Source organism: Siniperca chuatsi, linkage group LG3, assembly GCF_020085105.1.
Source record: "Siniperca chuatsi isolate FFG_IHB_CAS linkage group LG3, ASM2008510v1, whole genome shotgun sequence".
In the NCBI taxonomy this organism is placed as follows: domain Eukaryota; kingdom Metazoa; phylum Chordata; class Actinopteri; order Centrarchiformes; family Sinipercidae; genus Siniperca; species Siniperca chuatsi.
The window spans coordinates 20,340,663-20,367,556 of NC_058044.1; the positions used below are offsets into that span (position 1 = coordinate 20,340,663).

Consider the following 26,894-nt stretch of genomic DNA (forward strand, 5'->3'; position numbering starts at 1 on the left):
TATTGCATTCTGGCAACAAAATGTCAAGTGTAACAAAGTCTCTGACTTTGATCACAAACAATCTAATTGGAGGCAGATAAAAACCTCTCTCTTCATTTTTCATAGGTTAAAGCTGCATTAAATAACTTTCCATATAGTGAAGCAGCAAAGATGATGGAGCACCTGAAACAGCATATAGTAAACCAACCAGGTAATGAGATCATGAAAACATTGTTTCCTTAAGTGATATAGTTAGACAGCACAGTCGATTGAACAGATGCAAAATGTAAATTAATAGAGTATTTTACTTTACTCCAACATAGACTGCTATAAGGTAATATCAATATATGACATTAACTTAAAAACATTTCAGCTTAAAGATTAAAAATTTCAGCTAAGCTTTACCTACCCTTTTAGTTAAACTCACCTCACATCTGTGTCTAGTAAAGAAACTTTTAAATCATTTGATCAAATAACATTCCACTCAAATATTGAGTTTTATGACTTTTTATTCTTTTTTCAAAGAGCAAATGAAACTGATGTCGACTTTTGCCCTGTGTCTCTGCAGAGTTTTAGGAGTAGAAACTGAAGTCTCTGTACTTTCACAATTCTTTAGATCTGCTAGTGAGAATTACCATTATTTCAGTCACAGCTGTTGTTTGAGTCATTTATGCTCAAGCCATGGGGTCTCCTTAACTCAACATTTGAAGGATAATCCACTTAAACTGCCTCCTTAAGTGGCTTGACCGCCTTGTGTTGTGCCTTACGTGTGCTTCCTCCTGTGTTTATTCCTGGTGTGTGAAGACCTGTGAGCTGCTCAGTGCTAAGGTGAGCTGGACGGCGGGATTCCTGGCTCTCACGTCAAGGTACGTCATATTGAGAGCCAACTCGTGTCACACTACGCAAATATCAGATATGAGCAATTATGAAGGCTTATGAAGAAGATAGCAGATGTCAATGTCATCAAGACATAAATACAAAGGCCAAAGTAAAATTCCCATGAATTATTTGTCATGTACATACATCAATTATTTGTTCTGTCATTGTTAAAGAATTAAGTGCTCTCCTTACTACATCTTACACATATATCCACTACAATTGTCCATTATGTGAAAGAGGAACTCTTTCATAGGTGTGCCAGGATGAACATTTTGTGTTCATAAAGGTGTCTAGACCAGAGGCATCAGCAGACAAGTTTAGTCTTTGCAACAATTGTCTTTGTTTAAAAGAATAAATGTAATCCCATTCAGTAAGTAACATAGCAGTGGCCTTTGCCAACCCACACAATGGCATTAGGCTAATCTCTTAAAGGGGAAAGTGGGCTATACAGAGACTGAAGAGAACAGACGTGCCAGTAAAAAGTAGGTAATCCAAACTGTGTTCTTTTCACATGCTGAGTAATTTGCACAGCTCAACATGTTGTTGTTTTTGCAAATGTTACACTTTGAATTAGAAAAGATTTGACTTCTTTAAGAGTAAACTCCATACTTATATTTCCTCCCTGTATGTAAAACCTACATATATAAAAACATGAGGATGTGAGTCTAATGTGAGTCGCTTTGCAAAGAGAAGAGGAATTTGTTTCAGACAGACAGAAAAGAGAACAGTGTTGCCTGGTCAGAGCGTTTTTAAGGTATGTACATCACCTAATATAGTATTTATCTGCAGTTGACTAAGCAACCTCTCTCTCTCATACAGACACACACCCACCCGCACACGCACACACTTAATCTTGTGTCCCGAGAGGATTGCTTCAACTTTTCATCAGCACATCTGACAGGACATTACAGAGTGGATTAACTATGGTAACAATGTCCAAATAAAACATACGAAGCTTCATTGTGCAGGTGTATGTAAGATATGTGTATGTCAAGATAAATCATCTGTCTCTAACAATTCAAAGCAAACACTGAACTTAAAAAAAAAACTGAGAAAGGCTACATTGGTTATCTTTTTATATTCAGCAAGTTCCTCTTTGTCTCGTTTGTCACATATTTGGATTTTTGTTTTGTTTATCCAGTTAACAATATGCAGCTTTCGTTTGTTTGGCCAAAATTATGGTTGAAAATAATTGTTTTTAACACTTAAATAAAACACACACACATTCTGATTATTTATCAGTCAAACATTGTCGGTACGGTAAGTGACATTTTTTTTTTTTTTAAATTCAAGAGGTCTTTGTCTGTTCAATGGTGGGTATCCATGTTCCTGTTAACTATTGGGTTCTTTTATTTATTCAAAATAAGTTGCTACCAACAGAAGCAAAGCCAATGTCTGCCTAAAAGGTTGATGAAATGCATTCATTAAACTTAAAAGCTATGGTCTGTGTTGATAAATGACGGCACAGGTTGTCTTTGAGATGTTCCACGTTTCTGAAACATTTATTTTATTTATTTATTTGATTAGAGACGTGTAGCCTAAAACCAACAACACACAATCAGCAGTACTACAGTAAAGTGGTCTCATAATGTGTTGTCGACTTAAGCTCAGTTTCTCCAGGCACTTACACAGTTAACAACATGAGGCGTTTCCTGTGCCCCTCTAGACCTCTCTGGATGGGGGCAGACAGGTCTGCTCTAATAATCCCCAGTATGAGAAACGCCCCTCCAGTAAGTGAGCTAAGCTAAACTGAGTTAAGCCACTGAGTGGGAATAGCAGGCAAACTAAGTATAGTTGCAAAGGAAATGTGTAAATGGTTTACATGTTTTTACCGTTCTATCAACATTTTGTCACATTATCAAAAACTGCTCCAACATGATCGGTAAAGGCTGTCTTGGTTCATGTGGCACATTCAGATCAGATTTAGAAACTATTAAGTCTAAATATATGTGGCCCGGAAGAAGGGAAGAGAACAATGCATCAAGTACGCATCAAGTACGAACAATGCATCAAGTACTGACGAAGCTTTGGGTCTTTAATTAATTTAAGGAATGTCAACACCCCAGACATTTGACCAGCTCAGAGATCAGTGGGACATGTGTGTATTTGACAGTGTGAATGTGTGCATACGTGTCAAGTGTGAGTGCCTAAAGTTCCCCTCCAGACACGTTTTAAAGTATGTAAAAATACTCTGCTATGATTAATATTTTGTTAAACATGGTTATCCCAACTAAAAAATAAAAAATAAACTCTGAAAAGGGGCTGGAAGCACATCTACTCTTTCCTCAATTGAGAAATTCTGGATCTCTGAATGACCCGCCCACCATCACTGTGTGTTAGGTTGACCAGTGATAGGTTGACCGGTGCTGGTGAGATGTGGGTGAGAGACATACATCCATGGTGAGAGAGCGGTGTGTGTCAAGATGGCTAGAGTTAAGGTAACATTGAGTAGAGGAAACATTGGAGAGATTCAGCCACACATATTTGATCCTCAGTCAGACCCAGATGAAAAGTCTATTGTGCACCAAAGTTGGCAACTAGCAGACGTATCAGAATGGTGAGTGTAGTTAGCATCTTTTATTTGTTTATGTTGTTTGTTAGCTTGTAACTGGCAGTGGCTAACAGCCTTGTGGTTGTGAAACATACAAAAATTTCTGCTATAATTATTATGTAACATTAGTAGATAGTAGAAGGAAGCTCCAGGGTCCAGTTTACATCTAAAAACTGCACACTCTACCATGATTGCTGTCAAAACTTTAACTACGCTAACTTAGTGCAAACTCTCGCTGTGTACAGACAAGTCTGCTCTGCGCTGGAGGTTTCAGGTTTCGTAGCCGGTGGCTTTGTGATTGGCTTTTGAATTTGTGACATCCCAAATCTAGATTGCCCATAGTCCGTTTAAATCTCAGATTTTTGGGAAGTGAACAGACATCACCCCCTTTAGTAGAGTAATGTGAAAACACCTCTCTAGTGAAAAACTTTGCACAGATACAAGTCAGTAAAGTCAAGGTCTGATATTTTAGGGGACATAAACATAAGAAAAACACATTTTTGAGTGGAGGGCTACTTTAAGTAATAGAAATAAATCAGCTGTTTCTCCCCTTTTTAGATTCTCTTTGAGTTTGAGCCCCTGGAAAGTTACAGCAGATTTATTTGCCTTACATACAGTATACAGTATACTCTGTGTTGCTGTGTAAAAAAATTACAGCAACACAGAGTATGTGCAAAAATATATAGATGTTTGTTTGTAAATGTGTCTATGCTCAATTACAAGAGACTCTTTTGTGCACTGTACATACAGTGCATGCCCTGTTTGTGTGTTGGTAGCTATGCATATGCAAAGCTCACAACCTGCACTCATGCACTTGCTGTAAGTGTGCGTGGTTTAGCGTGTGAGTAGGTGCATGCATGCAAATGTCCCACACATGGAACTTTTTTATTTTATATGATCAAAATGTTTTTTTTGTGTAAAAAGTCTTATTATGTGAAGCTGTCAGTTTTGGCAATCATGTTAATAGATCAAACATACTTTTCTCATAGTATTTACTATCAGGGCCTTACGATACACTTGTAAATACACCCAAATATGTCTACATAACTGAATGTAACCTTTTGGTTTAGTTTTATAAGCACACACATAGAAAAAAAGAAGGTAGGTTTACAAAAAAGGAAACGGTCTACTACTTTTAGACATGGAAAGAGAAGCTGATGTTATTGGCTGTTATTCACTAACAGCCAAGTGAAGCCCACCCCAACTCCATCTACTGATGTTGTCTTACTAACAATGTATTCATCCTGCTCCAGTCTGTGTACCAGATCAACCCACCCCAAGTTAGTGCTTGCAGGAGTCTATATGTGTGCACTTCATTTGTTTGTGTGTATGTCCATGCACGCATGTATTCATGTGAAGAACTCACCTCAGCTCTGTAAGGCAGGAACAGGGCAGAGGCGAGGTTTCCAGTGATACCACTGAGGATATAAATGATGGAGATGCGGGCCCAACCTGCCAGCTTCTCCAGGTCTCTCAGTATGGTCATCTGGAACACCACTGACACCACGCAGTGTAACAGCCTACACACACACACACACACACATAAACACACACATCTTTCTCATTAGGCTTCCTTGGCCTGTTTGTTTGCTTGTTTTAAAAGTAGATCTGAGGGATTTCCCATGTGCCTAGTATTAGCACAAAGTATCAGTATTCATGTGAGTGAGCAGCTCTTGAGCATCGGGGCCTCATTTAGAAATATTTCATTAGGTTTGAATCCTGAAGGATGCTGACATAATGAAACCACGCTTAGTAATCAGTCATAGCAAACAATTAAAACTCATTAAGCTCATTGAGTCAGCGTAATAGGCTTAACACTTTGTCACAGCATATTAAACATTCTCTCAATGTTATTTAGCAGTTATGAAGTGTTGCTTTTACTGTGGCTACATCTATACTTGAATGGCTGATTCAGCTGAAACAGCTCATTTATAGTGAGACCTTTTAACTGTACCAGAAAACAAACAAAACAAGCAAAAGTCAATAAAAAAAAAATACAATTAAAAACCCCATCAAAATTTGTTCAAAAATGTTTACTTAAAGAGAAATTTAATCTTTGTACCCAGCATGGAGGAAGAGAGAGAGCCAGAGACGGTAGAACTGATCAGGAACATCAGGGTTGAGGAAGGGCAGCAAGCCGCACACATCATCCAGACAATGGACCTGCGCAAGAGTAGTGTATGAGTTCAGAACTCTACTAACACAGCAACACACACACACACACACACACACACACACACACACGTGCACACACACACACACACTACCTGTGAGCAGAGTGTGGCATCCTCATGGAAGTAACCATGCATGAAAGAGCAATACTCTCTGGTCGTGATCTCACATCTACAGGAGGGACAAGCAAAATGCAATTAAAATTTTCTCCAGATGACCTAGCTATGAAATGGCAGTTTAGCAAGTACCTGATTAAAAAGCAGATCAAGGTGTTATCTCTGGGCCTTGATGTCAGTAAACAACACAGCAGAAAGTATATCAGCCCATGTGTCTCACCTGCCCTTAGTTCCTATGCAGCAAGGCCGTCCCTTGATGTTACAGTCCATGTGTCTGTAGCCTGTGTGGTTCCACTTCTTGGGATAAGTACACACCTGGAGAAGGATAAGCAATGAGCCATTACACAGACATACTGAACAATAATCTTTGCCTGTCTTATTTCCTGTTGTAAACCTCAGACATAGAAAGTAGCGTAAAAAATAAATAAATAAATAGTTTAAATGAAGAAGTGGACGCTAGTGTAGAAAATTTATTAGTAAAAGTTAGTAGCAGTGTCTCCTTACCGGCCACTGGGTGATGTCATCCGGCCATGTATGAGGCTCTGCAGAGGCAGGCTCTTCACACACTCTGGTCCCAACATGCAACACAGGAGGACAAAAGAAGATTTGAAAAGATTTCATCTAAAATGACAAGCAAATGCTGACAAATAATTCACCTACAAATCCACAATGACAATTTACTTGATTTTTATTGTTTCTTAGTGTTCTACATGTCACACATGTTCTCACCTGGGATCCTGGTGACAGACAGAACCAGAGAACCTGTTGATGTCCACCTGCTCATTTTTCCATTTAATAAAGGTAGCCAGCGTCTCCTGCATATACAGTTATTATTTTAATATTTATTTCATAGAATCACAAGGTAATTAAATAATAAACAGAATTGTAATCGTTGTGTATATCCATGTTACAGCATCTTGAACACTCACAACAAATATAGAAATATCAGTTAACAACTTAAATCTTAATTAATGTTAATCTACCCAACAAGATACTTTTTCATTTTCCCACAAGCAACTTAAAAATATCTTTGTATTGAGTAAAGTGATTTGTTACATTTAAGTCTTGTTGCATTTACTTTTTCTTAGTGTGCATTTCAATGATTCAGGTCTGTGACGAGAAGCTTTAGAGTACAGAGAAAGTAATGTGTTGCCAAATGTAATTAATGGCAAAAACTGTGAGGAAGTACGTAAAGAATGGTGATTATATGCTTACAGGTTATAAGCTCATGTGTGAGTATGTGTTTAGGAGTGTATGCTGTTTCTAGTTTCTGTAGTCTGTGGCTATAGGTGTGTGTAACTGAAGCATATTGAATTCCTGTTTGAGATTTTCAATTGCAATGTCTTGTGAATGTAATTGAAAGCGTCAATGCTTGACTTCTCTCTCAAACCACAGCAAGGTTTCATACACTGACAAGCTAATAAGCTAAGTATGAAGGCGCAAGATATACCACTTACGGAGCAGTCGGAGCTGTGGGTCTGCACACATCCAGAGTTGTCATTCTGAACGCAGCAGCCAGACTCTCTCTCCAGGTCTTTGGCCTTTTGGATCAGACTAACTATCTGTGTGTCCTGACGGATACACGGTGAGAACTTGGCCCCCAGGTGGATCAGGTCCTCCTGAAAAGTGGAGGAAATTATCGCAAAGACATTATCGCAAAGACACACAAACATGGCAGCATTCACATAGTAAGGTGATCTACAGAAAAGAAACACTTAAAATCCATTCCTTACATGCATTATTTCTGGATGTTGACTTTGTCAAGTGAAACCATGACTGTTTAATGTGGGGAACAAAAATAATGTGCTTTAGATTTTTAGGGAAGTATCTTACTACACTTAGCAAAGAGTCGCAGATAAAACAGTGTGGGGCAAAGGGAAGGTTAGAGTTCGGTAAGAGTATGAAACAGGAAATGCGCTAAGTGATAAGACACAAACTAATGAGGGTGTACCTTGCACCAAACAGTGCTGATACACCAGACTGTGAAATTATAGAAGAAAGTGAACATCCTTTATATTTATCTAGGATAGTATTTTAAACTGTGAATCTGTTCATTTAAGGATTGGTGCACATCATTTTAACATGTTAGGGGCTCATTTTCATGTTAGGGAACAGTTCACGTGGGTTTTATACATCAACATCTGAGTGTCCATCCAGGTAGATAGTGAAAAACATACAGTGTAATAGAGCAGCTAAACTGAGACCAGCAAGAGACTCACAGAGCTAGGACCGATCCAGAAGTTCTCCTGTTGGATATACTTGACACTCTCATAAATGCCTTTGTTCTTCAGCACCTACAGAGGGCGACAGTGTGACACAGTTGGCAACAGATCTACTAAATGTATAAGAAGCACCAAAACACTTTAAGCTCATTGTTCAATGGTCATTTATAATTTCAGAGTGAAGGGTAATTAAAAAAAAAAAATAATTCAAATATTCTGTCTCGTGTTTGCTAGGATAAAAAAAAAAAGATGAGGTCACTTTTAATTACTTTCAATATTAATGCTTTCAGCCTTGTATTGACTGAGCAGATTATGTAAGTGCATCTAAATAGCATAGACTCCTAGTTTCAATGCTCAAATTCACAAAAAGCAATAACCAGCCATTTTGGCACTACAGATAGCAGGATCTTTATGTCCTCTTGGTGGTAAATATGCTGAAATGCAACCAATCACGTTTAGAAATTTCAAATTAAGTCAGTATTTCATAGTAAACTTATAGGTTTTGAGCTTCACTCACCAGTTCAGATGTAGAATGTTGTGCAAACCCCACAGGCGCAAAACCATATGTACAACAGGATAGCAAAGTGATTACTATATGGACAAACGTGATCCAGTAGGTAAAATATGGCCTAAAAAACACAGCAGAGAACCACTGTAAATCAGGTAAAATGGGTGAAAATCATGACTAGCCAATACATACTGTCATTGTGGTGTCAAACATCACATTACAGGGGAGGAAAATGTCTTTTTTCAAATAAATCTGCCTAAAACTCCTCTTCCTCCTCTAAAGATTATTGTATATAACCCCCGATCTTCTCTCCATAGGTTTCATGTCACTTTTTACTGTTAAAACTGTCCAAAAAATAAATAAACAGTGAGGTAGCTGATTTCATTGGTTCCATCACTGACTGAGGTCCACAAGTCAATTATTTCAAGTTTGTGAATAATCCACTAGTATGTCCGTGCACATAAGCATCTACTCATTCCCAACCTGTGGCTGTGGAAGTCGTCCAGCTGCTTCTGTATGTTGCTGCTGAGACTGCGTCGGTAGTGTCGGTTCAGCCACTTCCCAACAACGCCCATGCCGTACTGACGCTTTTGTTTGTCAAATGCAAAGTGCTTAACTTGGGAGGCGATGCGACCACCCCGACGAGGATGGCCCTTTTCGGGCACTGCTATTGGTGTCCTGGGTGTTCGAGATATGTCCTTACTGGGGTTGGGAGAAAGGCAGGTAGGTAGGAAGGGAGAGAAAAAGGATTAAATAAATAACAATGAGGGGGCGAGGCAAACAGGGCAGAAAGTTGGGGTTTAGACAGATAAAGCAGAAGAAAATGAAGGTGTACAAATTAAAGGCTTGTATATTAAATGCAATAAATCACAAGAAAATGGAGAAAACTAACTTAAAGGATGTCAAATTCTGCTTTTGTTACAGTCTACATACAGAACCTGTTTGGCAGACCTTAAACTTAACAGCCATCACATTTTAAAGCACTGATTTATGCCATAATTTTGCTGAGTTTTGATGATTAATAGCTGGAACACAGCTTTTGTGTGTGGCAAAATAAGGATAATTGAACATTCATATATAACACTAGAAGAACTATAGGCGCTTCAGTGACTCCAGTTCATTGACTTTCTAAAGGTGTTCAAGTGTTTTTGGTTGTGTATTTACTCACAGGCTTGGGAACTTCTGGTCAGGCTGCTCGCTGGGAGCACAACATGCAGACATGGGAGGCGATTCAAATACGTCATCAGCCATAGAGTACAACTCATCATGGGCATCAACCTATGCAGGAGAGGTAATGGAGGTGACAAAGTAAGAGGACGTACAGGAAGAAAAAAAATGGAGATCAGCAATTAATTAGCAGCCATGCCTCATATGCGTTAAGACGATAGGTCCTGTTTCTGCTGTAGCAGACATTAGGGAGGGGGGAAATATAGGATACCTGAGATGATGAGCAGTTTCTGAGTTGTATCTCTCAAACATCCCTATCTTTTAATAGGCTTGCTATAGAGGGTGATAGAAGGTTTGACAAATGTATACTTATTAGATATGGATGTTTAACCTCTCACCTCCATGCTGCAGCCTCTTGCAGGCAGCAACTAACTATGAGGTAATGGTCAGACCAAGCAGGAGAGAGAATAGGAAGGCTAGAGAGAAACATTTCTACAAAAGAGAAAGAAAGTTGTGCCAAGAGTTAAGAAAAGGAGACAGCCCTTGCTGACTGACATGGCGATGGGAGGTGATGCAAGAGGAATAAAAGAGAGGTGAATATACCACAGTATAGATGGCACAGTTGCTGACCTGGCTGCAGATGTGTTTCTCAACATACTGTTCAAAGAAGAGCAAGAAAGGAAAGAAGGATAAAGAAAGAGGAAGATAGTGGCTGCTGAAGAAAGGAGGCTGATAAGAGAAGCAGACAAGCAGTGAAAGTGGAGGAGAAGTGTGTCTGCTGACATATGCAGGAAGGGAAAGGAAGAAAGATGGAAAAATCCGATGGAAGAAAGTGAAAGCAAAGACAGATTTTGCTGCCAAGGCACTGACAGGGGGATAGAGAGAGTGGCTGCTGACCTTGCTGAAGAAGAGCGACTCGGACGTGCCTGCAGAGTCCACAGTGTCCTCGTCCATCCAGCTGGACCTGGCAAAGCTCCTCTTAGGGAAACTGCGACCTGTCTGGGAACCTGCCAAGCCGCTACGACCCTGAACAACACACCATATAATAAGTTATTTTACACATGCATAATGTTTCTTAGATCATCTCTGCTCTACTTAGAAATAAGGTAACAATAATAAAAACATTAAAGGTATGTTATGCACTCATAGCACAGGGGAGACCAATTGCCTGATTTCATGATATTTCCTTAACTTTCCCTTACAACACTGGAAAGCTTTCAACCCTTAAAGATTTTATTCTTTAATAGTTAGTTTTATTATATTATAGTTATTATATTATATTACTGTTTGCTGAGGTTGTGTCAAAACTGACTAAAGGTATGAACAAGCTGCACTAAGCAAAAGTCTGGATACCCCACAGGTTCTTTATACAAATTGTTCCACTACAAAATCATAGAAATATTAGAAAATATATTTCAAATTGTGTGTGTGACATCTGCATAGTTTTTTCTATAACACCAAAGGTAATAGGATATTTCTTTATTTTTAATGACATTATCAATGACAAATGGGTATGCAAAAGTATATACATACTATATATACAGTATGCTTATTGTACTGAATTTGTATTTGAATCAAAATATTTATCTTTCACGTTCGTATTAATTCTGCCTATGAAGTCAACAAAAGCATATGAACACGTCTCTGTGAAGTCTGAATTTTAGATTGTGGAATGTGAGGTTACTTCACCATCACTGTGCTCATGTTTTCTGAATTTGACTCCCATCCCACACCATAAATATCCGCAGAGATCCACAGAGATCTGTTTTCTGCTTTTACTGGATAAAATTGCAGAATTAACACAATTGTAAATAGCAATGAAAGTTGTGGTTGCTGTGGAGGGAAAAAACAACTGAAAACACCTACCTAATGCAAACAAAACAATACTGTAAGTAAAACAACAGTCCCTTCCTGTCTTGAATACATCATCATCACACACACACACACACACGCACACGCACACGCACACAGAGGTTTTCTGCTACCCCACCCACCCTCAGCAGATTGGATGCAGCTCGGATGCTCATGCGGGCGACGGACTCCCTCTTACGCTTGGGGAAGCGGCTGTACCCAGAGCGCTGGCTGGTGACGGAGCTGAGTGAGATGACACCCGGGGTAATGGGACCCCCCTGAGTGGTGTGGGGTGTCCTGGGGGAGCGACTGTCCATCTCATCTGGGCAACGGAAGGCTCGGCCCCGTGCCAGGGGATCCACAATCTACCAAAAACAGAGATTAGGGTCAACCTGACATAAATATTTGAGTTATTCCTTGACATTAACATAAACTTGTGAAATGATAGCTCACCTTTAAGCCTTACTGAGTTTACAGAGTTGACGCTTTGAGAAAGAATTGCTCTCTGGTGTGTTTGTGTGCATCTGTGTGTACATGTTTGTGTGCAAAATGAGAGGGAAAAAAACTATGCTGTTAGATGGAAATTTTTATCACTGGCCTTTCAGATTACAAGAGCGAACAGATGCAGAATCCAAAAAGCCAGTGAGGGTAGGCACAAGATAGAGAACAAAAGAAAAAGCAAATATTGGATAATGAGTACATGAGCAGAGCTGTCTGACACAGACTGAACGGATTGACATTCTTCATCTGGGGCACAGATGGTCTATGTCTGTCACTGCACAGCACTCTGTTTACTTTATTAAAGCCAGATACATTTTCCCCTCTCTCCTCACAATCTCTTACCATTTATTTTTGCTTCCAGAGAAGTCTCTCAGTGTTATAACGTTAAATCATACAGGCGTACAAAGAGTCATTTCTTGTTGGCTGGTTGTGAAATTGAGTGGAAATGGGAATTCTGAGTGGACAGACCCCATGACATAGAGCCTGCTGTGTCTCATCCTGTTTCTTTTTTCTATCTATGTAACTTATTTCCATGGCAGCATATACTGGTCAATATTCATGCAATAGGATGGAGATATCAAGAGCAAATGATGTTGACTAAAACCTTAAATCAGAATAAATGTGTAGGTTAAGGCCCACAGTGATCATATGCCTCTATGACAGTAGAATACCTTGGGCATCTTGTTTGTTGCTGGTGAGTCCAGGCCCTGGTCGATGCTGGTGGCCGTCTCAGACTCTCTATACTGGGGCTTTAGCTTGCCATAACGCTGGCTGCAGTGGCGCAGGCTCTTCCTGTGCCATACCTGCTGCTTGGTCTCACAGCCTTCCCCCACCCCAAACCACTGGGCTGTATTCCTAGAGATACAGAAAGAAGAGGGTAGCTTCAGCATCACATAATACAGAGTCAAACAGCAAGGGCAAATTATGTTAAGGTAACACAGGAAGAGAACATCTGAATAATAATAGTAACAAAACAAAATTGACTGAGAACGTTTGACCTTATCTGAGATAGAAGTAATTCTGTTAGATTTTGACAGCAAAATTTCTAAATGCATACTCCTTAAGAGGTTAATCCGCCAATTTCTATAAAAGATGGCAGCCTATTATTGCATATGTAAATACTCTTACCTCTCTGGACCCTGATTGACTCTTAATGCATCCATTCTTTGAATTGAGCATCTTAAATATCTTTCTTATTGTACATCCCTCCCTGATTTACTTTATTTTATTTTATTTCATTTTGTCCGTATGTGTTCATTTGTTCATGTGTGCATTTTCTGTTCAGTCTTTTTCTGAGAGTTTGGGATGGGTGGGGGTTGGGGGTGGGAGGAAGATGTTGTTCTACACCAAAAGGTGGAAACGATGTTGGAACAGATTTGTGCTTTGTACCTGATATTTGTATTGTAGTGGTTTCCAATAAAAACATGGTTAAAATTTCAAAATGCGACTTGATCAACACTGACACAGCTTGACTGAATGTCATTGTACTCTATAAAGGCTGCTTTAAAGTGCGACAGAAGGAATTCTGCAATATATAGCTAATGCTGAATATTACTGAATATTACACATACATTTGAATAATGTGTAAATACTGTACATCAGGCATTATACCTCCTGCAGTTTTTATCTCTATGCTCAACCATGAGATTCTTGGGATATCTTGCTGATTAATGCTGACAAAATAATTGTTTGTTGTCTGCTGAGTAGAGGGATCCTGAAGAGGACATTTTGTTGGTGAATGACCTGTTGGGTGTAGAACATGACCTGTGGGCAACAGCACTTGCATTTCTTGTATAATACACTTTGGTGAAGAGTGCTTTGGAGGTTGTTTTTTTCATGGGGTCATGACCTCGCTGACTATTTATGTATCAATTGTAGATCTCTAATTAAAAATGGTCAGACTTGATTCTGACTAGCAAACTTAACAATGAACAACCAAAATAATAAACATGACTCAAACAACAAACTCTTCATCTTACCTGCGGATGCTTTGTGAGAGCGACGTTTGTCTACCAAACTTTGCCCTTCTGTCTCTGACTGAGAAGCGTCCATCTCCGGCTCCACTGATGCTCTCTGACACAGAAGCGGTGGCTTGACCACTCGCACTTTTTTTCAGTGACGGTCGTAGTGGCTGACCAGAGGAAATGGAGAAATAGTGTTACAGTACAGAAATCGCTGTTAGCATAATAAATATGAATGGTGCCTACACAGAGTAGGAAATTGAGATATTAATCAATGTTACAATTACAGTTGTAGGAATATAACAATAACCTAAACAAAGCAACAGCAGCAGCAAGGCAGAGAAGACATAAGGAACTATTGTAAGAATACATACAGACCTGGAGAATTATGAAGGTCTCCAGTACTTTACTGGCTAATTGGTAGAATAAAACACAATTAACTATTGCAGGACCCTCAGTAACGTGTAGAACACCCCAGATTAAATTACTATTAAATTATAAAATAAGAAAGTAATTAGATAATTACTGTAATGACTATAATACTCAGGATCAGTGGCAAGACTAAATCCCAGTATTGAGAGATTTGGATTAAATGCACGTTTAATGTTGACACATTTGTGGTCAGTCCATATTTTGACTGGCTATTAGCTATTCCTAAAAGGGCCAGAAGAACACTCCTTCGCTGTTTTGTGGGGTGCAACGATTCCTCCGAGAGTCCATTATCTTCTATCTAACCTGCAGTGACTCTGCAGTTAGTGAGGCTAATGGTCTTGTCATTCTGAGAGTTAATACTCGAAGTGAGCTGTAAGTGAGCCATATGTTCAGATTGTGCGAAAATATTGTGTTTTATTATGTATGCATGACATCCATACAACACAACTACACATAGTGGGGCCTCTTTCTGCTTCTTCTTCTTTTCCCTCTTGTAACAACAAAGCTAGAGTACCTGCCTGAGTTCACACTATATTTATTTGCATGTTTATTACACTGGCTGGTCTTTAGGAACAGTTTAACTGTAGCATGCTCAATTAAACTCTGACTAGCCACTACATTGTGTAGCTGAAATGCCATCGTTTGTGTTCTAAGCATGGGGCCCACAGGGGGAAAATGTATGGCCTTCTGCCCAAAAACTGCAAGACAGCTGACCAAAATGCCTCCCTGCCCGAGCAAATGGCAAGTTCAGAGGAACAGGGTGAGCGCATGCCACCTCCATTAACAAGTTTTTATCCCTTTTAAAAATAAAGTACTGCCGCAAGTCTTTTTTTTCTTCCCACGTACGTATATGCTAACTCTGTTTCAAATGATTAACAGGCATGGCATCTCCTTCCAAAGAGTCCATCAACCCAAGTGAACTAAATGACTTGCATTAACTGTTGTGAGGATGTCAGGGAATATAAAAATGAAGTTTCCGTAACCCCCTCTGAGCATGTTTTTATCGAAATTCAACCTTCTGATCGTGCTCTAAATCAACGTACTAAGCCTATCTCGAGTTAATTAGGACCCTAATTGATTTGAACATCAATTTTGACATACTAAAAATATCGTTAGGTCATGTTTTTTAGACCTCTGCAACATTGCAAAAATTACATTCGTCATAAATGTGATACAGCTATATCATGCTTTACTCTCTGTGTACTCTTGACTAACATACATAATGCCTTGTGTAGATGCCTATCTCTGAATGTGCTTTCTGTGAATAAACTGAGGTTCACATGCTGAGTAGCATTCATGATGTTTAATAGGGTTATTTCTTGCTCCATTTTACTTCTTTATTTTGTGTGTTGATAAAGCATTGACTTTATCTTGTTATATGAGGAAGTCGGTTTGATCTAATTGAAAAGGGGGGTATCATATCATTCTTTCCAACAATTACTCTTTGAACAAAAGGCTGATGTTTCGCTTAGGTTAAATGTCAACCAGTTTAAGAGGTAAAGACAGTCATTGCAACAGAAAAACATTGAACTTTACTGCATTCATGGTCAGCATCAAGCTATTTCCCTGCTCTTTAGGGAAATCAATGTATATGATAAACTATTCTTGTTGTTAATTTATGATTTCTGACAGTAAATATTATCTAGTATAATAGAGATTATAGCCTCAGGGTACTTTTTGAAAACTTTTCACTAATTCAACACGCATGGGAAAGTGCTTAACACCACCACTATAAGAGGAAGTGGCTAGTCATTACACAACCGACAATCTGCCCCAAGAGGCCTGGCTGTGAAAGACAGGGTCAGCCTACCTGTTTTGCAGGGTCGTGGGACATCATTTCCTCAGGTGGAGGGATAGCTATTACAAGGCTGGGCGGCTTCTTGCTCTTTAGACGGCTATCTGACTGACTTGCGTTTGATGGAGGCTCCTCCCCCCCCTGTGATGCCATCCTGTCAGAGTGCTGGAGACGAGAAAATCATAATGGATGTAATTTAAAAACATAATTGAAACATTTATATCACATAAGACACACACAATTATCATACTTAACTGCTGTGAGATAAAAAGAAAAAAAATTATCCAAATTATAGTCAATAGATTTTACATGCCCTTTCAAATTCTAGCTACTTTTAAGCAGTTACACCAATTAAGACATCACCACGTGTGCTACATCAGCGCTACAGATGTCATAACTGTTACAGGTTTCTCTTCTGCCACTAAACCAACTTTTGGAACATCTATGTCTGAAAAGGAAATTAACTCTTGCGCTGTTGTATGACTGGGCTCATACCCAAAATAAGCGGTATGAGCTTGTCCATATTGAACAGCTCAGACAGGGTAGTTGAGCTGCAAGATTAAATTAGTGGAACATATGTGGAGGTTATTACTCAAATGCATTAACAAGGTACAAACTCAATATTCTGTAATGAGATTACATGTAATCTCTTGTAACCTTGGATTTCTAAACAGGATTACTATTAATTTTGTTGACAAAAAACATGACTTATTTATGAAAATATAGTCATAAACAACCACTTTTTTGAAGACAAGACAAAATTGATGTTAGGAAACAAAAACTGTGACTAATGTCTATAGTTATGATGATGATAGCGGATAATTAAATACTTGTGCAAAGAAATATGAACTCACTGGCACTGCTAAACCATGTAGCCTATCTTTACTAGTGAATGCATGTTGATATTGTGTAACTACTGCCATGCCTATGTGAACTGGATCACTGGGGCAGGGTGAAAATATTTAACCAAGCTCAGTTCTCATCTAACAAATAATAAGAACTAAAATAAAATAAAAAAATAGCACATAATGCTCAGCTTTAGAAACTTAAACATTTTTGTATAAAGTGTGTTAGTCTATCCAAACAAACAGTCCCTTTAGCAGCAGCTGGCTCTCCTCCAGTTCAATCTGCTAAAAGAATCATTACCAACTTCCCTTGCTTTTTGATTACCTTCATAGGCAATTTCTTAAGTGATCCTTAAAAGGCCAGAAGTGGTGTTATATTAAGGATAGCAACCTTGTCTTGCTACACGTGCTTAGGTCATTGATTTAAGTTAATGTAATTATAAGGGAAGAGGTGGGAAGAAATGGGGGGGATGTGGAGTGTTTCACTATGAATATGTGCCTAAAATATGAATAAACAAACAAAAGGTACACAAATTATTAAACAATAATACATTTCTGTCAAAAACCCTCTGATAATGAAATTTTAGTGGTAACAACAGCGCAAACATGGTTAAAGATTCAGTTTAATTTATTTAAATGTTTATCTTTTAGATTTAATTAATTAGATTTTATTAAAAAAAATTATTTGAAAGTGTCATGTAAGGATTTATTTGCATGTGAAAATATTTAGGTTCCTAACCCAGAGACCTGGAGTGGGCAATATAGATATGTGTATGGCATTTGTAATTTTACATTGTAATAGGGCTAAGTTTATCACGATATAGTACATTTTCTGGAAATTCATTCGGGAAACCATTTAGTGACAAAACAACCAGATGGACATGTATTCCATTGGCTAATCCAGTGAATTAAATACCTGACAAATCAATGTACTTCATCACATTGATGCAAAAATTATGTATTTATAATGCCAAAAGCAGTCCTGTTCATTGATTTGCAGTATTGCCCACGGAGAGATATTAAAGGGATAGCTACTTTGGCATAAATCTTACATCAAAATCTCTCTACCAGCTGACAAATTTCTATTATTTCATGATATATGTATAGTGTCATACAGTGCTGCCAAGCCTAACCAGAGACTTTTCAATAAATTAATTCAATTCCAAATTTTAAATTAATTCAAGGGGAACTGGTTAGCCAACTAAATAAATCAGAAATCAATTCTGCAGCATTTAATGTACTTGGACCACTAATGAAAAAGCAACTGATACACCAGCTTTTGGGAGTGACACCCGATGACATCAGATGACAGTGATCAACAGTGCTCTCAAATCATTATGCATCCTCCAGGTGGTCAGTGAGCCGTATCCTTTTCCTTAGCTTGAACTGAAAACAGCCTTGCACTCCTTTTTATTGATTGCATATAATAATGGTAATCTAGTAAATGAATCTTGTTCTACTTCTACATTTATTATGAGTTGCTCTGAATCATCAGCTTATGTCTGAAACACATTTTACACCCAACTTTAAAAAACAAACAAACAACACATCATATTTACTGAACTATATCACATGTGTGCACATGCTGCACACGTTGGATTACACAAATACCACGTAAATCACGTCTTGCCAGTGGAGTTGATGCATTACTGGTCTCTCTGTCTCCTCACAGACTGAATAATATTGTCAAACTTACTTATCTCCGTCTTCCAGTCTTTACCAATCCTAGTCAAAAGTGGAACAACCAGCTCGTCTATTCCTGGATCTCAGAATGTCTCATAGCATTACACTGAATATTTCCAGAGAAATCACAGGCATTGCAGATATAAACCTACAATGTCACAAGCCTTGGCCAACACATCCATTATGTCATTATGGTCTTGAAAGCCTTGAAGTTGTCCTGGAGTTGTTGTTTATAAAATCAATGCGAGACCCTTGGTGTCTGCGGCAGGAATGGCAGCAGCAGGGAAATCTGACACCAGTTCAGTCAATAGTCTAGCCTAGTTTCTACTACAGAGCCAAGACACAGTTAGACAGGGTTTTACATATTGTTCATGCCCCTACCCCCCAAAAACAGCATTTCTATAATACCTTTATGCTAATCAGGGTGTACATTTCAATTCTGCCAACAGTGTTTTCAATTATGTGTGATTAATATTTCAAGCTTGTGCAGAAAGCCTGATATAATCCTCAGACAGGGAGGAGGCTACTGGCAATCTAGCCTGTGGTTTAGTAGAGTTGTGGGTCGGAGCTGGAACTCACCCACTTAGATAATGAAATCGCTAAGAATTTGGCTAATGGACAGAGTTCTCAAGTGGCAGAGAGACTGCTGCTGATCATAGTCTATCAATCTAGATAGGCAGTTGTTAGGATCCGCATAGTTTTCTCCAGAGGGACGATAACAGAGATATATACACAGATAGAAACCTAAAGGATATGAGGCACTAACTAGGCCCCACCATGTTTAGAATTTATTGTTAAATCTGGCCTGCGACTTGCTTTTTTATTTTTTCCCCAATTTAATTTCCCCCCAGTCTTTAATTATAAATTCCGCTTAAAATTATTTGGCTTTTTAATTCACATTTAACATTTAGCAAGCAGCACCTAATTGTGCAACTTCTCAACGTGAACAGCTCAATTGTACTCTGATTTACTGTGGCACACCTAACACCAAAATGTCTCTTCCTAAACCTAAAAGAAAGGTTGACCTGGAGCACAGACAGTTTTAAGAGAGGTGGACAATTATTAATTTCTTTGTCGAGTTTAATATGCCTGCATTCTGTCTTATTCTGGAGGAATACAATCTCTAGTGGCATTACTGTACTAAACGTGTAGAATTAGGTACGAGGGAGAAGAGAGGGAAAGAAGAGTTGCTCAGTTCCCTTAGGAGAGAACAACCAGGCCAGTGGCCTCCAGGAAATGTAATTTGAAACCACTGATAGAGAACATGGAGATTAATTCAATGTATGGCGCCACTCTAGGCAAGATCATTTTATTGTAGGCTAGCTCTTGTTGAGCTAATTTAATATTCTGATTTGATCAATGACCACAGCAGTGTTGATAAATGAGACAAAAATGATTAAAAGGCTCCACAACACAGGCTGAAAAATGACAATGAGACATTTCCACTGGTGTTTAGCAGCAAGAATGTTCTAACAGACTGTTGACACCACCAACAAGAAAAATATCATCATATAAGAATGAGTTCAGTTAATGTTACTGAATCCATGACCATGATTTCCCCCAGCTGTGTCTGGAAATGGTAGTATGTCAGTATATAAGTAGTAGCACCATAAAGGCATGTTTGCTAAACAAACATGGATAATTTATTTATTTATTTATCATTAACCATCTGTGCACTCTCTCTCATGTACTAACCACATCTAGCTAATGTGAAATTTAATTTTCAAATATAACGAATGGGTTTAAGGCGACTTACATAAAGTATGTCATGTGTTTGTGTTTCTATAACCATGGACGTAATGACAAGAAATTAAAAATCAAACCGCGTCAAGTTTAAGCTTGCTAAGAAGACAAAGAAAAGCTACAAAAAAAGCATGTAAAATAAAAACAAGTAGGGGAAACATTGGGAAAGACAATTCAGTGACAGATTCCCCGTCCTCAGATGTGAGGGGTGAACCTGTCAACTCAGTCATTGCGGTCACAGATCCCAAAGAGTCACGTGTCAAGGCATATCCACAATGGCATCATTCATAGCTAATGTCATCACATGACATGGAAAGTACCACTTCCAACAAGTGTCCCTTCATGTCTGTGCCTCTATGGGGTCTAATTATTCATTGGTTCATCTAAACAGTTACTCACTTGACCATTAATCAGTGGGACTGTACTATATGTGTGTTAGCCACCTCCAGCCCTTTGTGTTTGGTGATATCACGTACTCCTCTGAGAGTGTGTCACCATGGTTAAGCCTCTTCCCCCACGGAGAGGCCTGCCCTAAGAATGTGTCAGTGTGTTTGTGTGTGTGCATTCCCATTTGCCTGATGCTCAAGGCAGTGTGTAAACCTGGAGAAAGGCTGGACCGTGCTCATTCACTCAGAGCTGTATAGTTTTGGACACATGTAACAGGCTGCAAATGAAATGCAGTCAGGACAAATTGTCAGTATCTTACAAACCCCACACATAACCTGCATGTAGGGGTGTGGGGAAGAGATCATGTTTCATTTTCTGCCACACTCACTCTACACAGCAGTTGACCGAATACACTAGGGCCAAGCACACTTAATGTTTAGTGGACGCAGCACTTGACAAACATGCAAAACAAGGGTACTTCTTCAGGCTTGGCTACATAAAGCGTATTTGAATGAGAAGTGTGGTTGTACTGTTTAACAATCAACAAAATCTGAAAGTCAAGATGGTGTAAAAACACGTTGACTATAAAATACCATGATTAGACATTTTTTACTGGATTTTAGTGGATTTTTAGAGCTACAGCCTTTTGCTTTCTGTTTATCATATAAAAACATGGGGAAAAAATTGAGACTTCAACTATGCCTACACTGAAAGCAACCAAAATCTTTCATACGCTGTATATTTTTGGCATTCTTCTCACATCTGAGTCAAGGGTATTGTTGAGAAACTACACTATGTGCCTCCACAGCAATAAATAGCTTGTTGTTGCTGCTTACTGTGTGGAGAAAAGAGTGAACTAAAGTGTTGTGAGTGCCAAACTCACAACTCGCCTTTTCTCTTATTTTCCATTTTAAGCATTTGCGTGACTCGCCAGAGCAACTTGTAGTAATCCAGAAAGCTTCAAATCTACTTCAGTGGTGAGAGTAACCAATATTATCAACTGCAAGCGTTACTGACCACAGAACGCTTACGCAATTGAGAAGTGCTATGAACAAGAGCTCAGGACTACGATTGTGTTTTCCCCATAAAAAGGGGAAATTTGAGTTGAGTCTCTTGTAGAGAAGCGACTGACTGAATACAGAAAACTGGCCACTAATATCTGTACAGTAGGCAGACTGTACCGAATATTCATAGTCAATACTCAGACCCACAGAGAAAGGGTCATTTCACCACACTATATCACACTCAAGCCTTCAGCCTTATTATTTATTGGTTGCAAATCTTCTGAATGCACTGAGCGGCTGTGTCCAGTCTTACATACAACTACTCGCATGAGTAGCACTTCTGACGCTGGTGTGAATGTGTGATAATCAAGACCTGGGGCCTCATTTATAAAACAGACTTACGATCCATTTTGATCTTAAGTATGCCTTATTTATAAAACCTTGATTTGATGTGGAAATGATCTCTAAGCAAAGTCTAGGTTTAGTGTGTCAAATTAGAAAGAAGTAACCACGGCTGTTCTTACGTTATTGGAAGACATTGAAAACCGTGCTTTCAGAAGGGAGAGCGTTTTCAGAGACCAGAATGACTTTTTTGCGCATGATGATCCATGGCTATTTCTGACTAAACCCTCATTTGTGCTATCATTATATAAGGGAAAATCACTGATTGTAAGGCAGGTGCTGTCAATTTTAAGTTAATTTGAGATTTATAGATCACAGGTGTGTAAGTTACAAATGGGCTTCTTAGAACCTGCGTGAGCAAGGTTTTTTACGCTCAGTATCTTTTATGAATCGAACGTAAGCACACTGTCGGAAACGATCTTAGGACTAAGTTCAAGTATAAATCTAACAATATTTCTATAAATGAGGCACTTGGGCTCCAGACAATATTGCACAACGACATCCTTCCTTTTATCACAGAGACTTGAGACTTCACTTATTCCTTCAACAATAGCAATCATGAACATTTACCTCAACATAATTGTGTCCTATACACTGATTCAATTCAACACTGAATGAGTCATTTTGAGATTAGCATTATGAACAAGTCTATCTTACTGTGCATGTCCAGAGCAGAAATAGCAGGTGTAGCTAGTGCCGTTACTGGACTTATTATGAAACTCTTGGAGGCTAAATGAGGAACTGACCTTCAGATAACAGCCTCATCACTTTTCTCTTCTTAACATCCACCAAGTTTTACGTGCATCTTCCCTCGTAGATCCTGGCAAGGACATATACAAACGCATGTGTAACTGTTAGTTTACCATGAAGGTTTATGCAAACTATTTAAATATGAGTACCATACGCTTTAAACCGTTTTAATTAATGTAAAAAACTTTTAAAATGAGATGAGTGCTGTTTACCAACAAATGCCCTTCAAACTCTGCAATATGTTAGAAACACCAGAAGGGCACATTTATGCATGGACACAGCAATCCTAAAATCCATTAAAGATAACTTCACACATCCAATTACTCAGAGGCTCACAGAACAAGTGTGATTAAAATTAAAAAGCATCAGCACAAAGAGGAGTGTGGGATGAATAATAGTGGGAATTGTAATTATTTGATTATTAAGACAGGACAGCATTGAGGGTTGAAAACTGTTCAAGTGATGATGTTCAGACAATGTTCACATCCTCACACGCAGCCCAGTTAGTGTGTGGACAACTACAGCAAGTGCACATTTGTATGTGGGACTTGCCCACACTAACAGTGTGAGCTACAACAGTAACAAGAGGAGATATCGTGTATTTACACTGCCTGTCAAAAGGATTGTTTCCCTAAAGCAAACAATTGAAAATTTCTTGTGAAAATAAATATGTTAAAGGTTATTTAGAAAGGCTGGTGACATTTTTATTGGAAATGGATGTTGATAAAGATGTTGATTCATCTGATTAGACACCTGTAGAAAACAACATGTCTCAGTTCTATAATTGCTAGCACAATCTAACATTCATCTGGTCCCAAAGATATTATGCAATCAGACATTTTTCCCATTTGTAGATATCTATTGATAATATGACGTGTTTTTGCTGTGTAATGGAGATGTCGCTTTGTCGAGACATCCTGTCTGGACTGGCCAGGCTGCCATGAAATTTGGTATGGATATTCATCGTCTCCAGAGGATGATTTAAGATGATTTTGGTGATCCTTTGGCCAGTCCTCCTACGCCGCCTATCGCTGGGTCCCCTGGATTGACACTTCTGTCAACAGAGGATGAATTAAAATATCTTGTCGACTCACTGACCCTTATTCTGGCACCATCACCAGTCCAAAATATCTACCTCCTAATTTTCATTTTCAATTTGTGGCAATGTGAGCTTTTTGTTGATGCGTACAAGCCACAGTGTAGTTATTTTAGCATTACCCCTTGTATTTCTCTTCTTGGAAAGCCACCTCAGACTCTGGAACAAGAGTTATGGGAAGAACTTTCTCAATTCAATTATACCTGTTCATTACTCATATTTTTTATTTCAAATTACAACTATACTGTTTGAGATTTAATCCAAAATGCTACAACATAAAGTGGTCAAATTATTTTGACTAGAAATGTATGTAAAACTGTCCCTCTGTGTGAGCAGTGCATGACTGCAGTAAACAATCAGTTATATGGGCTATGGGGTTTTGAAAAATTGCAATCTCTCGTTTCGAAAAAATCCCAGACTTTTAATAAACTTTTTTCTGTTTTCAAATATTAATCCAAGCAAACAGTAATCAAAAGTAATAAAGTGTGAAAGAGCTCTACAGTAACATGGGCCAGCAGCCAGCTTGAGGAGTGCTCTGCATTAACAAGACATTTTTAAGACAAACAAAACCTGTGATGGCAGCATCCTCCTGATAAACTTCATACATATACATTTTCAAAAGGTGGACAACATGTTTGGTTTGGTCTGTCTGCACTGTTGCTATGCGTGTAGGGTACAGACTGATCATGACTGAGCACACATCAGTTAAATGCTACTAAATGCTGCGTAGGAGAGTGTGTGACTTTCTGTGGTGTCGATGTGTTTGTGTGCATCAAAACAGTCAGAGCAACAATTGAAACTGCCTCCTCATTCTTCACTTCCAACCAGAATATCTCTTGATGGTGACTCTCTAAACAAAACCTTGGTTCTTTACATATCTCATTGCCCATATTTGGCTGATAATAGCACTTTGGTGCTCCAAACAAATCAATAGTTCCATTTCAAAAAGCTATTTGAAGACAGTAATTCAAGTTCACCATTGCGGCATCTGGTCTGAAAAGGACCTTGGCGTCAACCTAACCATTCTAGAGACAGTGTAAAACATTGTACCATTTTCTGGAGTCTGCATGCCCAAACTCGCACAACAGCGAGCTACTATGCAATACCCGAGCCTCGTTCCCAGTCTAAGAGTTCCTCACAATCCTTAAGATGTGACCTAAATAACATGTTCATGTGTTCATACAGTGTGTGCACACATAAAACAAGGTATTGCTACCCTGTCTTCTTTTTCTCTCTGTCACTGATGAAAGAAGTGTGTGCATAAATGTGTGTGTGTTGCAATGTGTGACCCAAAACAGCTAACTTCTGAGGGTTTTGTCAGAGAAATTCCTGTCAACTGGCCCAGCCTGGCAGTTAAAACTGAGGAAGACAAAGTGATGTACTCTCACTCACTGTCACAAATTACGGATGATATTTTGTCATGGATATGGCAAGAAACATAAAAGAAAATGGTCTATACAACCTACTCTCTGCACCACTGAGAGCTTCATAGCAAGGCCAGAGTAACAACAGAAATCACTTTTAGGGTGTGAGGCTTTGGGTATCAAAACATTTCCAGAGTGTTTCAATATTTTCATATAATGTGTATTGCATTGTGGAACAAAGGTTGGCATGGGAGTGCAGGAAAAAAACTTCCAACGGCCTGGCCAGCAGCTTGATACTCCTGTTTCTAAAGTGGGGTGTTATTATAAAAGGAAAAATGTTTTCTGGGTGTGTTATGGTGTAGCAGCTGAAAACAGATAAGATCATGGAAGGAAAGCCCCTAGAGAGAAGTGATGAGAGGATTTGATTGTGACACTGCGACATACTGGAAGACACTGAATGCAAGTGGAAAAGCCTAGGGGTTTCCAAACTCCAAATTACAAGGGCAGTGAAATTAGATGTACATTATTCAGCCCACATTCTTGTTAGATAAAATAGACGGTACAGAGTTGATGGGGAGGTAACAATTAAGAAACTGAAACCTCTGAGCAAAGAGGCAACAATCAATCTACAGTTTCCAGGGACCCTGAAGATTCAACGTGCTCCATTTGAAAACTACTGGAGAAATCTACCAAACATGTTTAAAAACCGGTTTAACAACACACAAAGTCTCCTGTCTGGAAACATGAACATAAAAAAAACAGGACGTCCAAATAAGTACCCTTCTATTTTACATGGGTTGTTTAAAATCTATACAGAGCTTGCAGGGTCCGAAATTAACACCCGCCAAGGACCAAATGTGGGTCGATATTCCGTTTGGTGAGTAAATCTCAGAAGGCTGTCCGCCACACTGGCGGGTAAATGTTTGTACCAAAATAGTCATGTAATAACAAACTATGCTGAGAGTCTCTACCGCGTTTTGGTGTCACTTACGGGCGTGCTGCTTCTGCCCTCTGCTGTCTGTGTCGGAGTGACGCACACACACTACCATATGTGTTTTTACGTGCATCTAAACAGTGCCATGAAACTGACCGTCTCGAGCGCTCCTAGTTTTGCGGCACTGTTTACCGTACGGGACATCAGATACTCCACTAAACGTGGCCAACGTGACGGCCCGACTCTCGAAACGCAACGCTACTCTACCAGAATGCATTGCAGGGCTTTCTACATAGACAATGAATGGAAAGCGTGGAAATGACGGATCCTGTGGACACGTACCATAATACACACGCCGGTCCACCGTAGCAGTGTCACATTTTCAAAACGTTCGCATTCTGCGGTCAAGTTAGCAATAATAAATATGCAACGTCCGTTTAGACTTTCAAAATAAAGCTTGCTGAGAAACATTTCAGGTGTCGGTCGCAGTTAGGTTAGGTTTTAGCACCAAAACTACACTACGTTTAGGAAATGAGCATGGTTTGGGTTAAA

General features: G+C 39.0%; 1 protein-coding gene across 2 annotated transcripts in view; it reads right to left on the reverse strand.

The window, feature by feature from the left end:
* LOC122873579 (inactive rhomboid protein 2-like) overlaps positions 1 to 26,894 on the reverse strand; it is a 34,277-nt gene that overhangs the window by 4,701 nt on the left and 2,682 nt on the right. Inside the window, exons 2-18 of one of the 2 annotated variants that reach the window (XM_044190485.1) lie at positions 22,945 to 23,018; positions 16,150 to 16,299; positions 13,926 to 14,077; positions 12,618 to 12,801; positions 11,589 to 11,810; positions 10,492 to 10,620; positions 9,596 to 9,705; positions 8,911 to 9,129; positions 8,437 to 8,548; positions 7,917 to 7,991; positions 7,155 to 7,316; positions 6,427 to 6,512; positions 6,202 to 6,265; positions 5,918 to 6,012; positions 5,677 to 5,752; positions 5,472 to 5,572; positions 4,776 to 4,929 (exon numbers count right to left, since the gene is read on the reverse strand). In XM_044190485.1, the coding sequence (XP_044046420.1) occupies positions 4,776 to 4,929; positions 5,472 to 5,572; positions 5,677 to 5,752; positions 5,918 to 6,012; positions 6,202 to 6,265; positions 6,427 to 6,512; positions 7,155 to 7,316; positions 7,917 to 7,991; positions 8,437 to 8,548; positions 8,911 to 9,129; positions 9,596 to 9,705; positions 10,492 to 10,620; positions 11,589 to 11,810; positions 12,618 to 12,801; positions 13,926 to 14,077; positions 16,150 to 16,287 (2,079 nt within the window). In that variant the 5' untranslated portion in view covers positions 16,288 to 16,299; positions 22,945 to 23,018. The remainder of the gene's footprint in view (positions 1 to 4,775; positions 4,930 to 5,471; positions 5,573 to 5,676; positions 5,753 to 5,917; positions 6,013 to 6,201; positions 6,266 to 6,426; positions 6,513 to 7,154; positions 7,317 to 7,916; positions 7,992 to 8,436; positions 8,549 to 8,910; positions 9,130 to 9,595; positions 9,706 to 10,491; positions 10,621 to 11,588; positions 11,811 to 12,617; positions 12,802 to 13,925; positions 14,078 to 16,149; positions 16,300 to 22,944; positions 23,019 to 26,894) is intronic. The other variant, XM_044190486.1, reaches the window with a different exon arrangement.